Source organism: Natator depressus, chromosome 8 (genome assembly GCF_965152275.1).
Source record: "Natator depressus isolate rNatDep1 chromosome 8, rNatDep2.hap1, whole genome shotgun sequence".
Classification (NCBI taxonomy): Eukaryota; Metazoa; Chordata; order Testudines; family Cheloniidae; genus Natator; species Natator depressus.
In genome coordinates, this window is record NC_134241.1 from 100,709,402 (window position 1) to 100,731,140 (window position 21,739).

The 21,739-nt window shown below is 47.1% G+C and overlaps 1 protein-coding gene across 1 annotated transcript in view; it reads right to left on the reverse strand.

Moving 5' to 3' along the window:
* Positions 1-2,343: 2,343 nt before the first annotated feature.
* LOC141992554 (cytochrome P450 4B1-like) overlaps positions 2,344-21,739 on the reverse strand; it is a 31,624-nt gene continuing 12,228 nt past the window's right edge. The window contains exons 5-12 of the mRNA XM_074961791.1: positions 18,226-18,350; positions 17,063-17,214; positions 16,200-16,306; positions 14,528-14,718; positions 13,534-13,667; positions 10,525-10,589; positions 6,691-6,773; positions 2,344-4,209 (exon numbers count right to left, since the gene is read on the reverse strand). Of these exons, the coding sequence (XP_074817892.1) occupies positions 4,041-4,209; positions 6,691-6,773; positions 10,525-10,589; positions 13,534-13,667; positions 14,528-14,718; positions 16,200-16,306; positions 17,063-17,214; positions 18,226-18,350 (1,026 nt within the window). The 3' untranslated portion in view covers positions 2,344-4,040. The remainder of the gene's footprint in view (positions 4,210-6,690; positions 6,774-10,524; positions 10,590-13,533; positions 13,668-14,527; positions 14,719-16,199; positions 16,307-17,062; positions 17,215-18,225; positions 18,351-21,739) is intronic.

Sequence of the window (21,739 nt, forward strand, 5' to 3'; positions counted from 1 at the left end):
GTTTCAGGACAGATCAAAAACTTATTCATGGGATGGAACATGACACTGGGTAGAGCCTTCCTGAGTAGACTTTCACTGAATGATCTAGTCATTTTTTTACTCTGAACCTGGTGGGGCAGTGAAATGAACGCACATTTGATGCAGTAAGCTGAGCAAAATACAGATGTGGATCTGGATTTCTGAACCCCTAAATTCATGAGGGCTTTTGCCCAGGGTGTTAGGTTGTCCAAGCAGAGAGAGCAGCATCAGCTGCACAAGTCATTAATGGATTTGGATTCTGGGATGTTCCAGTGCAGACCTGTCTCTAATAAGTTTGATTCCATTGTCTTTTAGTGTTTGAATGAAGCCATAATTAAGAACAATGCCAGATCTGATCCCCTCCCCTTCAATCTCTTGAATTTGGGAGATGTTCTCCTGAAGCGCTGCAACTTGTAGCAAATGTCCTTTATCTGTTCATGGGCTTGAATTAGAACACCAGACCTGAATGCCTCTTATCCTTGGGGCAGTTCATATTTTGATCCACGTCTATGGCTCAGGCCCATCTTTGGATATTTAATCCTGACGGTCCTATTTTGAGAGAGGGACACCCTACAGTAGGTGGAAGAACACTACTGTGAGAGCTTCTTATGCAAGGTGCATGCAACACAGATGCTTGTGCAACACAGATGCTTGCACAACAAAGACTTCTGTGTTACTACTCAGCAGTTCCAGGCACTGTCCTGGCTTCACGTGTAATTTTATTGGCACAGTTACAGCCTGTAAATCAGAACAGTTGGAAAAAAGCCACAATCCCTGAGAACACCGTGTCCTACAATCAGATGCCATAGTTACAGGGGAAAAAAATGATGTAGTCCACGTTAAAGAGCATTTCACTCACTAAAGCAACAGATCACAACCAAGATTGGAAGTGTACTCCTGAAGCTGCTAAAACTTGCCTGGGAAAGAAAAAATTCAGTACATTCCTCCCGATAAAAACACATTGCACTGAAGAGGTTGATATTCCTCAGTGTTAATCTGGGGAAAATGCATTGCAAAGTACAAAACACATGCCGCTGTGAGGGGGGATGAGTGGGTAAGGGTAACAGGGAGGGCTGCCCCGTTAAGGGCTGGGAGTGGTGGGGAAGGGTCAGCCTGTTCTGGGGAGGGTCCTTGCAGGTTCTGGGATTCATCAGACCCACTTGAGTGGGGGCAGGTGACTGTCTAATGATTACCAGCAAGGGAATAGAGAGAAGGGTCCCAGCTCTGTTAAAGGAGCCTGGGGCCCAGGAGAGGGCTCTGAAAATGCCCTCCTCAAACAAAAGACCAAATTATAGACCTTGAAGTAGAGAGCTGCAAGGGGCGGGAAGCCCTGGGGAAATCCCTGGGCAGAGGGAAGACCCTGGTTACTAGAAAGCCAGAGGGGACCTGCACTCTACACTGGGGAGCAGGGGAATTGCTTTATGTTGTCACACCCATGTTTTCTTTTTTTGCATTTGGGCAGCAAATGCTGGGTTCTGAACTCTGGTTACTCATTTGGTGTCTGGACTGTTCGTGATATTGCTGGGCATGATCTGGGGCTCTTTCAGATTAACTTATCGTATCAAACAGCAAAAGAGTTAAAAGGAGTGAACTACACTTTGGACAACAGAGAAAAAGCCGGCTGTATAGTGCTAAATACAGACTGACTTAACTAGTGCTTGCAAACTGGGACCAATCGAGGTTCAACATCCATGTGGGAGTTTTAAAAGCTCTCAGTATTTGCCTCATTCTGTCCCCATTGACATGAATGATCAAACTCCAGTGAGAGTTGAGTTAGCCCAGTGCTGAGTGCTTTTGAAAAGCCTACCCCACCCTGCAGGAAACCTGAAGAGCCTGTTTTAAATGAGGCCTAAGGAGAGGTATGGGCACCAAGGGGATTTTTTGTTTCCCCACAACTCTGCATCAGTTACACTGGTGGATTGACGAAGATGACACAAGGTGGGTTCTAGCCATGGCTGAGTCCTCGTACCCGAGGGATAGGTGCGCTTACAATCCACAGACTACTGGGGGGTCCCAAAATCACACTTGAAATTGGTGAGCTCTCCTGCCTTTGTTGTGGTGGGCCTTCGACTACGAAACACGATCGCCTTACAATCATCCTCATTCATCTCTTCCCATTTTAGAGCCTGATCCAATTTTCACTGAAGTCAATGGAAAAGCTCCCACTGAGGTCAATGGGAATTAGATTGAGCCTTTAAGAAACACTGAAACTTTCCCCCACCCCACCAAATGTGTTTCAGGATAGCACCTGTCAGTTCCATCTTCATTATCGCCTGCCACTTCGCTTTTTGTGTATTGTCCCCGCCCCACACTCTGTTTGCTTTACCGCTTTGAATTTTATGATGGTGGTTTGCTTTTTTAAATTTAATTACGTTTTCAGGCATTTGAATCAGTTTTTGTCCTGTTGAACGTCCTAGTGAGACGACAGGAGACTCCTTGGCTGAAATGTGGGAGGCACATCATAAGTGCATAGAGAAGTAAGAGGCAGGATCGATTCATCTGAGGATCTCTTGCACCATGTCCCATGTGTTGTACAGAATGGGGCTTGAGGACAGTGATGAGGCAGGAGATTTAGAACAAATACAAGGAAATTTTTTTTTTTTTTTTTGGTTCAGTAGCTGGGTAATTTTGACTCCTGATAACATTCATGGCTATGCAAACAAAAGTCTTCCATTGACTTCAGGGCGTGTTAGACTGGATCTGGCCATAATTACAAGGGTAATCATAAAACTTCCTGCTTCAGAGTATGAACTGGCTATCTGCGATGGTCAGGAAGGAATCTGCACCCTCAGAAACCGAATTGCCCTGACGAGAATTATAAGTTGTGGGGGGTTTTCATATTCCTCTGAAGTGTCAGATAGACAACTGCCGGAGACAGGGTATGATGGAAAGATAGTGTGATCTTTTATAACAGAAGGCAAAATGCCATGTGAGATGTTCCAATGGGCTTAGATGGTACAGCAGCCTGGTGACTTCTTACTTTCACAGGCATTGTAAGTTGTATTTATAGACATGCCAATATTACTCAGCTAGGGGCACGGATATTCTGCAAGGGGGGTTCATAGGATTTGACACCCAGCATTGCAATCATTTCTCTTGCACAGTGGGCCAGATTCTTAGACCCGGTAAATCACCATAGCTCTGTTGAAGTCAATGACGCTATACCAATTTACATTAGCTGAGGATCTGGTCTTGTTCCTTCCGGTCCATGCTTTTTCCTTCCCCATTGCTAAGGTGTTTTCTGGGGTACTCGTGTTTGATCGGTTTAGCTATAAATGTCACTAGTAACTCCATACAGCTGTTGTTATGTTAATAACTAGTTATTTATTAACACAGAAGACAGACACTATCCCAAGCAGCTTTCCAGTCTTAATCAGATGCAGATAATGCAGTTTGCCCAGAGATCGACAGTCCAAACTTTAAGTTTTTTAATAAGCATTGATTAAAGCTCAGTAATACTTGGCCTATTCTTGCAAGTGCAACATAAGGAGGGTTTTGAATGAGGACGGAGGGGTTCATATGCAGGCATTGTGGAAGGTATGGACAGTGGAAGAAGGACCCAAAAAGTTAACTAGGAGGGAAATTTAGGCTAGATGGATAGTAGGGAGCAGTCAGAGTTGCAAGAAAGAAGCTAGAACTTTGGGGCCTGATCCAATGCCCATTGCAGTCAAGGGAAAGGCTTCACTGGGTGCTGGACTGGACCCCTGTGCGAAAGACGAGAGGAAGCCAGTGAAGAGATGTGAAGAGGCAAGGTCAGAGCAGGGGCAGATGTTCCAAGGGGATCACGTGCTAGACAAAATCCTACTGTGCAATAAGATCCATGCCTTTTATTGAACCAACTATCTATGACACATCAGTTCAGGCCAATTTGGGCACTTTGGCTGATGGTGGCAGAAGAAGGGGGATGAAGATCTTTGGGCCCAAAAGTTTGTCTATTCTAACTAACTCCTTGATCTGATTCACATGGTACCATGTTATCTACTTGGTCCCTTTCCCGCATTTAGCACCGTGCAATATCGGCATCAGAGGACTTTCTTCAAGTGCAGGTGAATCCCGTTCTTGGAGCGTAAGATGAGCTGAGGTATTTTGATGGGGGGGTTGGCCAGATCCGGTGAGAGTTCGAAGCGGAGCAGAGTCAGGGCGAGAGCCACTTTCAACTCATTCATGGCGAACTGCTGCCCGATGCAGTTCCTGAGAAAAGAGACCCAAAGGAAATTCAGAGAAGGTGGGCCTGTATCAGCAAAAAGCATGAACCTCTCTCCATAGCTCACCCTCTCTTTTATATCTCTTTCGCCCAAGAACAGCCATTACTTATGGTTTTCTTTAGTTCTCTTACTCTGCCAGACAGACACAGTTGTAGTACAGATGGCCATTCAGCAGTTCCAGTAGCTGAGACTCACATACTATCTGCCTGATGTATCCAGCCTATTCTCAGACTTAACCAACCACTCGTCTTTCACACATGTTCCACTAAAACCCTCCATAAAGTTCCAGAGTGTCCCGTAAGACTCTTGCCCATCTGTCCCGTTTCTGGTCTCTGTGTGCAGCCCCTCAGGGGACAGGCCTCTTGCCTTTGCGCTGCCTTATGGTGAAATCTTGCAGTGTTTCCCCCACTAGATCTGGACTAAGGTACACTCCCCCATGTATCAATGATTTATGACCTTGAAGGCTTGACTGGGTTTCAGGCACCTGTTTCCTCGCTTGGGTACCTGTAGCCAATGCTAGTAACCAACGGTCTCCTTCAAACACAGTGTTCATATTTATGTTTGTATTAGCCAAGATGGGCAGGGATGGTGTCCCTAGCCTCTGTTTGCCAGAAGCTGGGAACGGGTGACAGGGGATGGATCACTTGATGATTACCTGTTCTGTTCATTCCCTCTGGGGCAACAGCATTGCCCACTGTCAGAAGACAGGATACTGGGCTAGATGGACCTTTGGTTTGACCCAGTATGGCTGTTCTTATGTTGCCCCTTCTTGATGCAATCAAAGTTTGGGGCCTTGGGAATGTTCCAGTTGGAAGCAGAAATTAATGGAGTCTGGTATCTATCTTGTTTATTTACAAGGAATGTACAAAGTCCATGTCTCTGAACACAGAAAGAACCAAAAATCTTTCTCACTAGCTTTTTCCAGGGTCATAGTGTGCTTACAGGCTCCTGCTTGTCTTTCTTGTCTCTCTCCCTCTCCCTTTCTGTTCTCAGTTTCTGTATGACCTCTCTCTTCCCACATCTAGTCTCCTGTCGACAGTAATATTTTGATCTCATTTTGGTTGTCAGTGCTGTGTGATGATGGTGGCCTGTGACGTACTGAAGGTCAAAATAGAAGATCTGGTGGCCCCTTCTAGCCTTAAACTCTATGGGCATGGCTACATTTGCAGATGTAGAGCGCTTTGAGTTAAACCAGCCTTCGTAGAGCGCAGTAGGGAAAGCGCTGCAACGTGTCCACACTGACAGCTACAAGCGCACTGGCGTGGCCACATTTGCAGCCCTTGTAGCGGCATTGGGAGCGGTGCATTGTGGGCAGCTATTCCAGCATGCAAGTGACTGCAACGTGCTTTTCAAATGGAGGGGGGGGCGGGGCGGTGGAGTGTGACAGGGAGTGTGTTGTGTGTATGTGGGGGGAGAAAGAGTGGGTTTTTGGGGGGCTGAGAGCATGTCAGCATGCTGTCTTGTAAGTTCAGATAGCAGCAGACACCCCCTACCCCCCCACCTCTCTCTCTCTCACACAGCATTCCACACTAATGGTTGCTTTGTCTCGGAGCAGAGAAGCAGCCGGCTGTCAGAAACGGAGCTTTCAAAGGGCATATCCGCATTCCTGCAGCGATTCAAAAACAATGACAAGAGTGGCCACTTGACTTAAGGGGATTATGGGCCATTTCTGGAGGCTGATCAGAGCGCAGTCATGCAACACCTCGTTCACACTGACGCCCGGGCGTTGTAGCCAAGTCGCAACAAGTGTTATTCCTCTTGCCAAGGTGGAGTACCAGCAGCGCTGTAGCCGCGGAGTCAGAGCGCTCTACGTGCCTTGCCAGTGTGGACGGGGAGTGAGCTAGTGCACCCAGGGCTCCTTTATTGCGCTGTAACTCGCAAGTGTAGCCAAGCCCTATGACTCTAAAAACCCTAGGACCGTGAGAGGTTAAGAAGGAGAGTAAGGGAGGGGATGAGAGTGGGCATGAGAGAGATCAGGAGATGGGATGGGGTCACTTGGGCAAGTGGAGGTATCAGAGGAGAAGAGCAGATGAGAATTTCTTTGTCTGAGATGGGGTAGACTCCTTGCATGATCCCAGCCAAGTCATTTAATCTCTTTGTGCCTCAGTTCCCGGTATCTAAAATAAGGATAATGCTACTTTCCTATTTTGTGTATTTAGATTATAAGCTCTTTTGGTGACGGTACATGACTGCCTAGCACGGTGGGACAGGATCTTAGCTGGGGCCTCTGGGTGCTACCGGAATATAGATAATAACTGATGTCAACTTGATAGAAAATATTAAGATTGTCAGTCTTTGGGGCAGGGCTCATCTGTTCCTTTGTGCTTGCACAATGGGGCCCAACCTTAGTTCTTGGCTGGGGTCTCTAAGTGCTTCTGCAATACAAATAGAAACATCTGCTAAATCACATTTAACAATGGTGGGTTCTTTTCTTCCCTTTGCCTTTTTAAATTAAAATATACTTCACCTTGACCCAGCAGCAAAAGGCAGGAAGGCATGAGAATGTCTGTCAGAGATGTTCTCTGGAGAAAATCTCCATGGATCAAACACCTGGAATGAAAGAGTTCATTTAAAAAACAAACAACAATGATCATTTCAGTTTCAAAACTACTGGCCAATTCTTTCAGAAGCGACTAGTGGCCTTGGTGTCTGTGTTCTCGATGCCCAATTTGAGACTCCTTTATAGGATAAAGCTGGACAAATGCAGACAAGAAACAAGGCACAATTTATCTTTCACAGTGAGGGTGCTTATCCATAGGGGTGGATTATGATTTTGTGGGGCCCTGGGTCAGAGCAAGTGGGGGCCCCTCCCAACCCCTTCCACCTGCAGTCCCCCCTACACTGCTGCTGGGGAGCAGGGTTGGGGCGTGGGGGCCTTGCCCACTCCTCAGGAGGGCCAGGCAGGCTAAGCAGGACAAACCCTCGTACCCTGACCCCGCTCCCCGGCTGGAGCGCCAGACAGACGCAGTGGGTTGGAGTGCGGGGGGCACCCATTTTTCCAGGAGCCTCCAATTGGCCAGGGCCTCTGGGCACAGGCCCCATTGGCCCAGTGGCTAATCCGCCACTGCTTATCAATGGAACCACCGAACAAGGGACACAGTGGATTCTCCATCACTTGAAGTCTTTACATAGATATCCAATCTTGATTTAAACAGCTTTCTCTAGCTCCGATAGAAATGGAGGGCTTGATATTGGAATGTCTAGGTCCTGGTGTGCAGGAGATCAGACTAGATGATCTAATGGTCCCTTCTGGCCTTAGAATCTGTGTCTCTCTTCCCCACTTCAACCCCAGGAAGGGTCGAGTACCTGCCCTCTGAAAGTCAGGTCCCTTTAAGGGAAGTGTCCTAATTAAACTTGCTGATGACCCAAATTGGTAGCCATCAACAATACACATAGAACTGGAGAACTGAAGTAATAGAAATGGGATGAAATTTAATAGTATAAAGTGCAAGGTTATGCACTTAGATTAACAAGTATTTCTGCTATCCATCAGTTGGAAACAGAGGGAGAAAGACCAGGCTGCCTTAGTCAATCATAGTAAGACTATAAAAAGAAAAGGAGGACTTGTGGCACCTTAGAGACTAACAAATTTATTTGAGCATAAGCTTTCGTGAGCTACAGCTCACTTCATCAGTGGAATGCACGAAAGCTTATGCTCAAATAAATTTGTTAGTCTCTAAGGTGCCACAAGTCCTCCTTTTCTTTTGGCGGATACAGACTAACACGGCTGCTGCTCTGAAACCTGTCAGTAAGACTATAAGCCACCACTGATGTGACTCTGGGGAAAAAAGGTAAAAGCAGTCCTAGGATGTATCAGGCAAGGTCTTTCCAGTAGAGAGAGAGAAGTATTAATGCCAGGAGTAGGCACTGGTAAAACCTCATCTGGAATAGTGGACAGCTCGGGTCATGCATGTTTGAGAAAGATGAATTCAGATTGGAACAGGTGGAGAGAAGGGTTGCTAGGGTGATCGGGGGAATGGAGGGGCTGTTTAACCAGGGGAGATTAAAAGCCTAGCAGAATGAAGACTGGGAAGGGGATCTGATTGTTCTCTAAATACATTGGATTAAAATGGGGGAGGAGGTAAATCAGAGCGGGAGAAAGAGCTATTGAAAATAAAGCACAATCTTGGCACAAGAACAATTGGGGATCTACTCCCACAAACAAATTCAGGCTGGAAATGAGAAGAAGGTGTCCAGACATCATAGGTCAGGGGTGGGCAAACTAACCGGCCCGGCCCGCGAGCTCCTCCTAACCAGCCCCTGAGCTCCGGCTGGGGAGGCTGCTCCGGCCCCTCCCCCGCTGCTCCCCCCTCCCGCAGCCTCAGCGCACTATGCGAGCAGCGCTCTGGGGCGGGGTGGGGGGCTGCACACAGCAACGGATCAGCGCGGCAGCATGTCTGGCGGCGTGCTAAGGGGGCCTGGCCGGGGCGGGGCGGGGCAGGGCAGGGGGGTTGGATAAGGGGCAGAGGGTCTCGGGGTGGCAGTCAGGGGACGGGGAACGGGGGCGTTGGATAGGGTGTGGGAGTATGGATAGGGGTTGGGGGCAGAAAGGGGGCAGGGAGCAGGGGGTTGGATAGGGGGTGGGATCCTGGGGGGTGATTGGGGCAGGGGAGCTCTGGAGGGGGCTGTCAGGGGACAAGGAGCAGGGGGCTTAGATGGAGGTGGGGTCTTGGGGGGGTGGTTAGGGACGGGGGGTCTCTGGAGGGGGTAGTCAGGGGACAAAACGCAGGGGGGCTTAGATCGGGAGTGGGGTCCTGGGGGGGCAGTTAGGGTGGGGGGTCTCCGGGGGGGCGATCAGGGGACAAGGAGCCGGGGGGGGGTTGGATGGGTTGGGGGTTCTGAGGGGGGCAGTCAGGGGGCGGGAAGTGGGTGGGGGTTGGATAGGGGGCGGGGCCAGGCTGTTTGGGGAGGCACAGCCTTCCCTACCCAGCCCTCCACACAATTTTGAACCCCGACGTGGCCCTTGGGCCAAAAAGTTTGCCCACCCCTCTTTTAGGTTCTGGGACAGCCTCCCAACAGGAGCAGTGGGGCAGATGCCCTAATTTTCAAGCTGGAGCTTGATATGTTTATGGATGGGATTATATGACAGAGTTGCCTGCAAAAGCAGGGGACTGGACTCTGTCCCAGGAGGTCCCTTCCAGTCCTATGTTCTTTAGGTATCTCCAGTTGAGCACCCAAAAATCACTACTCACTTTTGAGGATCATGGCTATTATTTAGTTAGCCACCTGCCTCTAGTTGTCTCTGTTTTCATAAATTACAGCCCTTCGGTTGTATAATGGGGATTCTAGCATTGTAAAGCTACTCACCAGATGTAAGAATCAGGGAGAAAGTTTCCCTGAGGGCTTTTGCCTGTCTGAAAGCTCAACCCGATTTGCAGCTCAAAACAAGGTTGTGACACACACTGAGATGGATTATTATTTTATTAATCTGAGTAAAGACTTAATCTCTCAATTGGGCGTGGAGTGGCTCCAAAAACACTTAATAATAATCAACAATTTGCACAGCTATGGGACATTAATTGTTTGCATTGCAATCCTCAGTTAATTAAGCCTTCCAGTGCCCTTGTGAGGTACCAGTACAGATTGTTACCAAAGCCAATTTCTGTTTGGCTAAACTGACACCCACAGAAAGGTCAGGGCCCACATTTTGAAAAGTGGATGCTCACTCTGGGTGCCCCTTCTTCAAGGGGTAGGAAGGTTTGATTAATATGTCTAGACTCTCTGGGGGATCTTCAGATAAAAAGATGGTACAGATGTGCCAATAACTATTGTGTAAGTGCTTTAAGAGATCTACCCATCAGAAGAGGCTTCCTGAAATGCCTAATCAACACAGAGGAGGCAGGTGGACTTGTGAAATCCCTTTGCTGCTCTCCCCTAACTGTCTCTTTAATTGCTGACAAAGGTCTCTGACTCAAGGATGTCTCCAAGACCACGGAGTCAGACATTGTTCGAGCCAGGATTAAACCGAGGCGACCGGATTCCATGGGTTGTGTGCCCACGCACATGGATTTTCTTGTGGACTTTTGGGGGGGGGGTGAGGGGGGTTTGTGGGGGGCAGGGCAGGGCGTGTTTTTGTGAAGTAGAAATAGCCCATCAATGACACCCACCCATCTGGGGAGACAAAGCTAGGAAAGTCACAACACAGTGTGTATGAAACGTGTGCAGCCTACAATCTTCAATCACAGGGGCCTGTGTGCCAAGGTGTTTAGCTACTAAAGGTGCTGGCTCACCTACTAAAATACATACACTGAATGCACTGCTTGCAGCGAAAAGGGTCTCGTAACGACAAAAGAAAACATACCAGCGGATCTTTCCATATGCTGGGGTTTCTGTGAATGAGATAGATGCTTACTGCAGCCAAAGAGCCTGTAAAGCAAACAAAGGGGAGAAAATGTTTACTGATGCAGCAATTACAGGGGGAAATTCTATGGCCTGTGTTACACAGGAAACCTGCTTAGGTGATCAGTGGTCTCTTCTGGCCTTAGTCTATGGATGAAATCCTGGCCCCACTGAAGCCCATAGAAGTTTTGCCATTTCTCCTATGAATCTTTGAACAGGAATTGGGATGTAAGGACCTACTATTTCATAGAATCATAGAAGATTAGGGTTGGAAGAGACCTCAGGAGGTCATCTCATCTAATCCCCTGCTCAAAGCAGGACCAACACCAGCTAAATCATCTCAGCCAGGGCTTTGTCAAGTCGGGCCTTAAAAACCTCTAAGGATGGAGATTCCACCACCTCCCTAGGTAACCCATTCCAGTACTTCACCACCCTCTGAGTGAAATAATAATTTCTTTGTTCTTAATCCATTTTATTTCATCTGTCTACATTTGACACTTGCTTAAGTGGCCAGGAGGTGGAAATTAGCAACAAGTTTCTGCTGCACCTACATCTTTCCCAGCCCCTGATTTAGCAGCCCACTTGCTGATCAGAAGAGTGGAGCGTCAGTACAAAATAATCTGTGTGTCTTGTCTCTCCGTCTGTAGGTCAAGATGGGATCATTTCACTCAGATGTGGTAGAACTCAGTTCGCATGTGTTTAAAAGCATGACAGCGGGCTTGGAAGAAAAAAGGGCAGTTTTGAATAGTTTTTTCTTGGGGTATGTCTACACTTTGAGCAGGAGTGTAAATTCCAGCTTGAGGAGACATTGGACTTCAATGACTGCTTTTCACAAGGGGCCAGTCACATATTTTCTTGGGCTTGAGGGGCCTGATATAACATCCAGTGAAATCAATGGGTTTTAGATCAGGCCCTGTCAGAGGATTTCTATTTGATTTGTTTTCCAAATTAAATGTCACTTGTTCAGTATCCGTTTAGGAGAAGAACAAGTCAACAGGGTGAAAATCTGCTGATTCCTTCTGACAGGGGGGTACTAGGTGTTTGCTGCCCCCTGCTGGAGGCCCTGCTGGCATGGCAATCCTGCCCTGTGAAGCAGTCCTTTTGGAAGAGAAGAGTAGCGAGTTCAGACCTCCAGGAGTTGCCTAGAGAGGCCTCCCAGGATCAACTGCTGGATGAATAAGTGAGGCTAGAAGGGCTGGGAGCAGGCAGAGGCCAATCAGGGGCCAGGAAGACAGATAAAAAGGGTTGGCTGCTGCTTTCAAAGGCCAGTTCTGGGTGTGGCTGTGACAGGGAAGGCTCTGTCTCTCTGATTTAAGACTAAAACCTGGGCTGGTCATAGGCCTAACACTGATAGTTTGGTTAGATCTGTGAAAGACTGTTATGTTATGGTCTTTAACACCCGGGTGGCCATTTTGAGTTGAAAATTATTTTACAAAAAACTAAATTAAGGTAAGCCTGCTCCACAGGACATCCCAGCTCTGGCGAGTCCATGATATCCCTATTGTGACTGTAGAGTAGCATCCCATTCCAATTTGTTTAGGTTACTGGATCCCCCGTGAGCATAAAAATTGTCAGGCATAAAACTGTAAAACCATCATCTAGTATAAGATAAACCAAGAAATGAATGTATTTAAACAGTAGGGGGTGAAGTTCGTCTCTGTGCAGAAGGGCTCATGAACCACTCACATCCCAATTAATCCTTATTTTTTAGGATTTAAATGAGGCGTACACCTTGTTCTGGCACACAGCCTGGGGTAAATTTCACACTACACACTTTGACGTGAATAATCGAGAATCTGGCATGAATAGAGAGGAACAAATTAAATGCAATGGATACAGGAGAGCAGAGTCCAACTTTCCTCATTCTTTTTTAAAGCAAATATTGTGCAAAGTTCAGAACTAGGGCAGGGTGCTGGCCGGATAATTCTGCAGAAAGAAATCTGTTTGTCCACCAATAAGAAATTTCCCAGGGAGCAGCAGCAGTGTAAATTGCCCCCTGAGCCAGGCCAAGGTTTCACAGTACTGGCCTGGAGGGAGTTTAATCTCCAAGATCTCATTCCGTCTCTACTCTCTTCAGTTGTGCTTCAGTTGTGGTGGGTTTCTGTGTGATATGATACCCATCCACGGTGAAATGGCATAAATTAACAGTGAGTAATTATGGAACAATTTACCAACGGTTGTGGTGGATTCTCCATCACTGACAATTTTAAAATCAAAATTGGATGTTTTTCTAAAAGATCTACTCTAGGAATTATTTGGGGGGTAGGGAAGTTCTCTGGTCTGTGTTATACAGAAGGTCAGACGAGGAGATCACAATGGTCCCTTCTGGCCATAGCATCTATTAATTGAACTTAGATCACTGATTCATTTCATATAGGCACGTGACCCGTGGTCACAAATCATTCTTGCTCACGAATGTCATATGTTGTTTTTCAGCTGGCTAAACGTGCAATTCCATTACCCAACACTAGTCCCTAGAGCAATCGAGTATCCCTTTCTAAAGGACTTAAGTCTCTGCTCTTAACAATATTAGAGCGGTCAAAAATTTGACTGAAGATTTTTGCATCAGAATTCATTCAATTGGTTTCCAACAGTTTGATTCTAATCACCTTCTTCTTACTGCATTTCATCTCCTGACAACCAGAGGGTGATGTCTGCAGCTTTTTATATAAATGCTTGCTCTTCTAATGGCATATAACTTATTTAGGGGTGGGCCATATCCTTCTCTCCGTTTCTTAGGTTTTTAAGGCCCGGCTTGAAAAAACCTTGGTTGGGATGATTTATTTGGTGTTGGTCCTGCTTTGAGCAGGGGGTTGGACTAGATGACCTCCTAAGGTCTCTTCCAACCCTGATATTCTATGATTCTATGATTCTAACTCTCCTGGCTGTCAATGGGAGTTGTATCTTTATAGCTGAGAGCAGAATCTGACCATTAAAAATTAATGGAAAAGAGGAAGCCAAATGTACAGACCTTCTGGTAAAGTACGTCCATCGTGGAATGTGATGGGTTTGCTGAGCTGTCGGGATACTCCAGGTACCGGAGGGTAAAGACGAAGGCTCTCCTTAATGCACATGGTGCTGTAAGTCATCTTGCCAAGGTCATCCCTGAAATGACCCAAAGGCAAGGGTGTGAGTGAGTGATACAGATATTCCCAGTACAGCTATTTTAGCAAGCAACAGCTGTACACAGAGCATACACAGTGTTTGCATCCGGCACACCTTTGGTTGTGATTTGGAATTATAATTTTCCCTACATCTGCTCAGACTTAATTTGTGGGTAACATATTGCACTGCCCGATGCCCTGAAATGCAGTTACACGGACTAGATTAAATATAGATCAGAGGTTCTTGGGCCGCATGTGACCCAATTACTACACAGCTGCAGCCCAGCTCAGCAATGTGCTACAGGCTGGCCAGCGAGGCGGGGTCCGGGCTGTCCTTCTGCCTGGCGTGGTGGGGTCAGGACTGCCGGCCCGCCCTGTGTGGTGGGGGTCTTGGGTTGAGGCTCCCAGCTGGCCCTGCGGTGTCGGGAGTCTGGGGCTTCCAGCCGGCCCCGCGAGGTTGGGGATCCAGGGTCGCCACCCGGCCACACAAGCTCCAGGGTCCAACACTGCCGCTCAGCCCCGCAAGCTCCAGGGCAGCTTGGTGGGGGTCCAGGATCAGGGTCCGGGCTGCTGCTGCCCTGCCACCCGGCCCCTGCGGCCCAGGTAACACATTGTGGGCTGCATATGCAGCCCACAATGATAAATAAGTTGAGAATCACTGATATAGATCTTGCAGGCCCAGTTTTCAGAAGGGCGTAGCATCCACTACATCAAATGAAGTTATAACTACTGTGTATTGAGTGCCTCTGAAAACTAGGCCCTGAGCACGTTGGCTTTCTAACCAACATTTATTAATATGTTATCACCTAGTAATGATATTGATGGGGTGGAATCAAATAAATACAAAAATATGAGATTCACCACTGGATAGTAGTCCGGTCTCCGAGAATCTCCTTGATCTCTTCCCTGCATCTCTGCTGGTGTTCTGGGTGCAGGGCCATGCAGTACAAGAGCCAGGAGATCCCACTGGCTGTGGTATCATGACCCTCAAACATAAACGTATCCACCTCGGCACGTAGGTCTTCATCAGATAATCCAGCTCCGTTTTCATCCTAACGACACATGGACACTGTCAGTGGCACAAATGAATCCAGCAGTAGGAATTACATTCACTCATCATGCTGGCTATGGCTAGGCCAACCAGTTCAGGCAGGAATCCAAAATCTCTCTGTTACAGTGCCCATGGACAACTCCTACTACCTCGCCTTGGCTCAGAAATGGGAAGAGGCAGGTTGGCTCCTCTTGTGGAGGAGCAGTGGAGAATCGCTCCTTACAGCACACTTCTTTGGTTTTCTCCAGGAAACATGCTCTCCCACTTTCCTGCAGAGACTGTTCTGGAGGCCCAAAGGGCCAAATTCATTCTGGCCTTAGCCAATTGACTGCCATGAAGTTGTACCACCTTTTGATCAGTTGTATCTATCTAACGCCAACAGACCCTGGTCGTTGGTGAGCGGGATCAAACCTGGGACCTCCGGAACTTAGTGCATGAGCTAAAAGCCAACTGGCTGTTAGCTAAGGCTGTAGAGCAGACTCATTAATATCTTGCTCTAAGTGGGCACGGTGCCACTAGATGGGAGAGAACACCACACCCAGGAGGTGTGTGGGTTACATCTACATTTCCTTTTCTTAATATTGCCCCTTTAGTCCAAGTTATGCCACCTGTCCGGGGAAAGGAGTTATGTCCCCTGTAAAAATTTATCTGCTGTTGTAGTAGCCAGGCAAGGTACTAACAAACGTCAACAGGACTTTATTTTTTAAAGTGGAAACCTCTTTTCCAAGCTGCTGCTGCACCCTCAGTAGCTCTCCCTCAGCCTCTTCAACTCCTCCCCCCTCCTTCCTGTTCCCTGTCCTTCCAGACACCCAACAGCCAGTGCTCCCAATTCTAATAATTACAAGCAACGTCTAAACACCACATCTGCCCTCTCCACTCTTCTGTGTAGATACACGCCACTCCAGGAGCTTCCAGCAAGCAACCATGAGGAAGGGAGAAGAGAATATTTTCACTCTCCAGCGCCATGGAAAGACTTGAGAGCAAGGCCTGCCTACGCTAGAGAGAGGTAAATTGAAGCAAGGGGGCTCCCTAGTGGACTGAATCAATTATTGTGGATTGGAAAAGGAGGTTATAGACAAGAAGTGAGGTTTACCTCTGGATGCTTGATTGGTGACTCACTGAGCACGGGGACTAACTTCTCTTTTCACTTTCTCTACGGGGGACCCTGCAGCTAAAGTCTGGGGGGCCCTGCAGCTAAAGTCTGGGGGGCCCTGCAGCTAAAGTCTGGAGGCCCACGCAACTTTCAGTAGGATGAGAAGAGGGAATATTTTATTTAGTCACCAGGTGAAATTCACTCTATGCAATAGGCCAGCCATGAGGCTTATGCATCACTTCAGCCCTCATTTGAGGGCCTAAGTGGTGCGTAGGTCCTGTGCTGGCTCTCAGCACAGGGGTCTCACCCAGGCCTCTGGTGGTGAAGCCCAGTGGAACATACCCCCTGCTTGGTGGTATTTAGTGCACACGCATTCCTCCATAACTCACTTTGGCATGGAGAAGAATGTCCAGAAAGTCCAAGTGCCTCTTCTTCTGGACCTTCTCACGTTCTCGCTCGTCCTTGAGAGACTCCTTCCGCTCCCTGATCACCTTGTCTGCATTAGAAAACGGTTGAAGTACACCTTTCAGCTACAGCAGGTAGAGCACTGGAGTCCTGGCGCCTGCCTACGTGCTCTCCAAACACAAAGTGGGGTGGCCATTCAACTGCACCAACCCTCATCTGACCTATGGGAACATGGTAGCACTCACTCTGTTACCGTAGTATGTAGATCTGATCCCTCAGATTTAGACTCCTGGTGTTCATTGAAATCAATGGATGTTAGGCGTCTAAATACCTTTGAAGAGATGGGCCCTTGTGCGTCAGCAAAGATCTGTTAGAAGGAGGACTTCAGGAGTGGAGATTTCCTCCTATCCTGACCCCATTTACCTTAGCACCTCCACCAACCCCATTTACTACACTTCAGGAACAATATGGCACAATTAGGATTCAGAGAAAGGTCATTGATCAATTCCAGTCCAGACCGGGCATGAGTCAGCAGCCAAAGCTGTTACCCCAGGATGGCTATTCATTAGCCAATGTGAAACGAGTTGCTGGGTCTCAGCCTGGTTCCTAGCTGCCCTGTGCTCACATCATGAGAAACAACTGGTACATCTGACAAGTAACTGGCCCCCTGGCTGAAGACTCGGCACTGAGGCCAGAGAGCGTATGGGCCAGGTAGTCTGCACTCTCTCAGCTCTAGCCTTTTAGAAGAAGGTTGGAGCACGTTGGTCAGGTGCTGGGATGGCTGCTGTTAAACACCCGAAATGCACAAAGGATTCAGGAAACCAAAGGCCCAGGTGTTGGGAAGTACCTGTGTGGTGGTGCGCAAGCTGGCAGGCCTTCGCGAATTGGAAACTATGAGGGCTGAGCCAATAAATGAGATCATTGTGATACGGGAAGATGCGCAGCCGGTGGTGCACCAGGTAGCTGAGATCAAAGACAGCTCGGATGTAGGAATTCTCCCTGGGGTTGGAGGGGAGGGACAAACAGAAGGGATTTGCTTTCAGGAAATCAAATATTGTATGCCGCGGTGCACGTGGTCCCTGCTCACTCTCACCCATGGACACCATGACTTCCCAGCACCTCCTGGTCACAGGCTACAAAGCAGCACTGTCGTCTCAGAGGTATCTCTCTCCGAAGTATGAGCAATGTTACTACCATAATGTAACATGGGGGAGCAGCTGAACGGGATTTTAAAGTGGAAGATGGTGACCAAGAATAGAAGGGAGGGGCAAATACATCAGGACTCCATATATTCAACCAGATACCACCCACGAAGGAGTGGGCTATCACTATTTGTTATAATACAGTAGCAACGGAAGGCCTTATGCAAGACCAGAGATCTTCTGGTCTAGGTCCTGTCTGCATATATGGTAAGACACAGTACACTGGACCATGCTGCAGGGAAATACACAGTCTGAATAAACAAGACAGTCAAAGGGTAGGAGAAAGGGAGAATTATTATTCCCCTTTTACGGATGGGAAACTGAGGCACAGAGATTAAGTGGCACAAAAGGACTCTGTAGCAGAGCTGGAAATTGAAGCCAGAGGTCCCGCGTCCCCGTCCAATGCCTGAACTGCAAGACCATCCTTCCTCTCTGCCTAAGGAGGGAGGGAAGCAAATATTGCAACCTTTAAAAAGGCGGCAGTGGTCTCAATAATGCATCGGCTCCTGGGAGCCCCAGAGACACTCTGGCAGAGGCAGAATCTTTGCTATGGGTTATCTGCTGAGAAGAAAATGTACATGCTGAGACTGTATAAAACTCTGGGAAATGTAAAAGTCACCTCTGGCACAGAGTGACTGGCAGCCGGAGGCAGGATTCCTGTGCATTCCGCCCATTAAACTTATGGACTGTTGGAGAACTTTTAAAATGAAGATGGGATAAATTTACCAGGCATAAGCAACTTGCACAGTTTATTCATGGCCAATGAATAGCAGCCTTCCATGAGGACCCGAGAGCACCCGGTACTGACCTGTCTGTCTGGCAGTTGCTCTGGTAACTGAAGGCACATTTCATGATGCTGTCGAGAGTCATCAAGCTGACATGTCCAAAGAGCTCCACCGACTTCTCCTGTGCGATCAGCTGTTCCCACTTATCCTAGTGCAGGAAGGAGACAGGTGAGAAGGCCCAGAAATGCCTTGCCCTGCAGTGTCAGCATTTACCTTCCATCTTAAAAATAAACGAGGGACACCTTGAACCAGTTGTGTATTCTGAGGACAAAAAATGGGAAAGGGAGATGTTCCCTTAATTCTCATTTAGAGATGCTACCTTGAAGCAAGAGGAAGCTAGGAATCGACTTAGCACTTGTGGTATAGACCCAAGTTATTTTTCTCTCTCTTGCCTTTGTCCAGAGTCAGTTGCTTTGATCGTTACACTGCAGGGTATCTTAGGGTATGGTAAATTAGTCCCCAAAATTACTGTCTACAAATGGTCCCTCTTTAGCCAAACCCTGATGCAAAGGTCTTGGGCTAGCCCTCTGCACAGGAGTGAGCTTTCACTGTAGTCCCCATATATAGGATGCCAGACACTCTGCCCCCAGCCTGAGCAATGCCTTCCTCTTCCTTACGAGGCACATTCGCTACCAGACCGATATCTGTCCCATGCCAACATTGCCAGTGTCATTTCAGACAGGAGACACACTAATGCTGGCCCACAGCCCATCCTGATGTGTCAAATGTCATTGCCAAAGGCCTCCTTGGAAGAAGCCTCGGGCTCACATCATGATGAGGTCAGAAATAACGGCCACAAGGGGAAGTGTTTGAGTACAGCAGAAGCCACAAGGACAGCTGAGTGGTCCCACAATGGGCTCTTAATGTTTAGTTTCCTGTGTCACTGTGAGGCTCTTAGGTGTTATAATAAAAGTCAATCTAAAAATAATTTGTTCATTGATCAATGATTTCAGGTACCAGTACTGACTGATCTAAAGGCTACTGGTGGCTGAGGATGTCAGATGCTTCGGCGTTGGTATATGATTTGTATTGCTCCTTACTCCTGCGTAGGGGTGGCCATAGCTAGATTAGCCCAGGAGCAGCCCTGGGAAGGAAACTGACTAAAAGACTTGCAACTCCAGCCTGGGTTCTCCTTTGCATCAGTATGGGTGTAAGTTGATTCAATCATTTGTAGGATGCAGCTTGTTTCCTTGTGTGTGTGGGGGGGGGGGGGGGGCGTGTAGCATATCTATATAGGCTTGGAAGGATTAGATGCATTGATAAATATCAGTGAATGTCAATTTCAAATACATACACAAACAGAGGGGGGAAATATTTCCATAGATAATAAATCAAAATATACAGATAGGAAAACTTAGAGTTTAATTTAAGGCTTTTAACTTTGTCAACGTGATGTTGACAAACTGTGTTTTAATGGTTAGAAAGCGTTACCTTTTTGAATCTCAATCTCTCTGTAATAATTATTGTCTGACACCCCTCCCGCCCCAATCATTTCCTGAAACTGTGAAAAATTTAAACTGACGATACAAAAAAAGCTTAACCCATAATTTTGTGCAGCTGTCAAAATTTAAATCAAAAATTGAAAAAAAAACGCTTAAAAATAATCAATATTAGCTGTCCAAGATATAAAAATGAATCAATAAATTCTACCGAGCCCATGGAGAGATATCACCCTCTCGTGGCACATATCAGAATAACAGCATCTGTTGTATGGTTTGTAAGTTTATAGGTTCAGTAAAGGTGTTATGCTCTGCAAGTGGCTTCCAGCTCTTAACACCTGGAAGCTTGCGCTGGGTTATTACTGGCATGTTGGGGGGAGAAGCCACAACTCTGTGGCCACTCTGCTCCCCTCCTATCCTATTCCCTGCCCAACTTGCTGGGGATCAGAAGTAGCAACACTGCAGCGTGGGATCTCACCTTCCCTCCCCCCGCCCACCTGAAGCTGCAGGCTAAATAGAAAAGCTGGGTCAGTGGGGCATTATGCGCCCCGCACCACCACAAGAAGGCAAGGGAGAATCTTGCCCATCATATTTAAAACTGGAATGTATTAGCTTTTTTGCTGCCCTATTAAAGAAAGCAGCAAAAAAGGCAGCAATACTGGTCAGTCTTAAGGAGGTGTGACCTGCTAGTGAATGTGTGCCCCTTCCAGACCCATTCCAAAGAGGGTCTGGGTCTGTTACAGCTCCCAGCTACACCCGGAGGCTCTTTAGCTCCATACAAGATGTACAGGCTCATGTTTTCAGCAGTGGAAATCCCCCGTTCAATCCCAGTTATATTGGCTGACACATACAGAAGATAGGGCTGTTTTATTTTTCTGTAACGATAGCCCTGTGTGGTTCAAACTTCATGCCAGTGTGTCGGTATTATTGCTTCTCTCCGTGCACATGTTCAGTTCCCTCGGTAGTGAATCTAAGCTGCAGGCCTGTCTTTAATTCTCACACTAGAAGGCAGCGTTGTCCACATGGAATCAGAGTTCTTTCAGGGACAATGCATTGCCCGTTTAGTTGCTCTTGCACCCAGACTCCCTGACAATGTAGCTGCAGAAATTAATGATGGTCCCGTGCACAAATCTGGTAACTCTATTATTTTTCCTGCATAGAGCCCACCAAGAAGTGAAACTGTAGTTGCACTGTATACTATGCAAAGCAGAGATTGCAGTCTAAACATTGTGAATATTGGCATCTCGGGGTATTTTCTAATCCCCAGATCACAGGGTTGAAGTGTCCCCAATCCTAGGGTTTAGGAATGCATGAGATCCCTTATTTAATCCTGCCTTTCATATAAGTACCTTCAAAGAGTGCCACCAAGAACCTATTTAATGCCTTATTAATAGTAGTAATCACTATTGATGATTAGATGTGATTTTTGGATCATGGTAAAATGGAACCCCAAATCCCTGGATTCTAGAATTGTTCTAGAATTGTTAGCTATTGAAAAGCAAGGAAATACTGCAGCTGGAATCCACTTCAGAAAGGCCCAGATTGCCCATTTCCTTACATTTCTAACAAGCAAAATGCATTAATTAACTCGAGTCGAGCTGGTTGGGACCCATCCCTCACAAACCGTTTCATTGAAAAATGTGTCCCTTGCAGAGCTGCTCAGAACACCGGGGCATCTTCCATAGAAAAGGTCAACTTTTCATGAGAAAACAAAACTCAGCCCCCCAAAAATATTTGGCTGTAAACTACCGAAAAGTTTTTTAAAAAATTGTTTTTCAGTTTTGATGAGGAAAAAAAACAGAAATTTTCAAGGACAGCAGACCGGTCACAGCCAGATTTTCATTTACTCAAAACACCATTCTCTGATCAGCCCTGGTCCCTTATCTTGTTTTTTTTTAAAATGATATTATAGGCTCGGCCACAGAGTCTGTACAGCTTCTGGACCAATTAGTTGCGATATCTCAGGAAAGAATTGGGATTCATTCAAAAAGCTAACCACCAGAAGAGAGAATTTTCATGGAATTATAGACTGTACAGGCTGATAACAGCAAGGTAACAGCAAGGAAACTCTTGATCCATCACTTTGCCTTCAACCCAT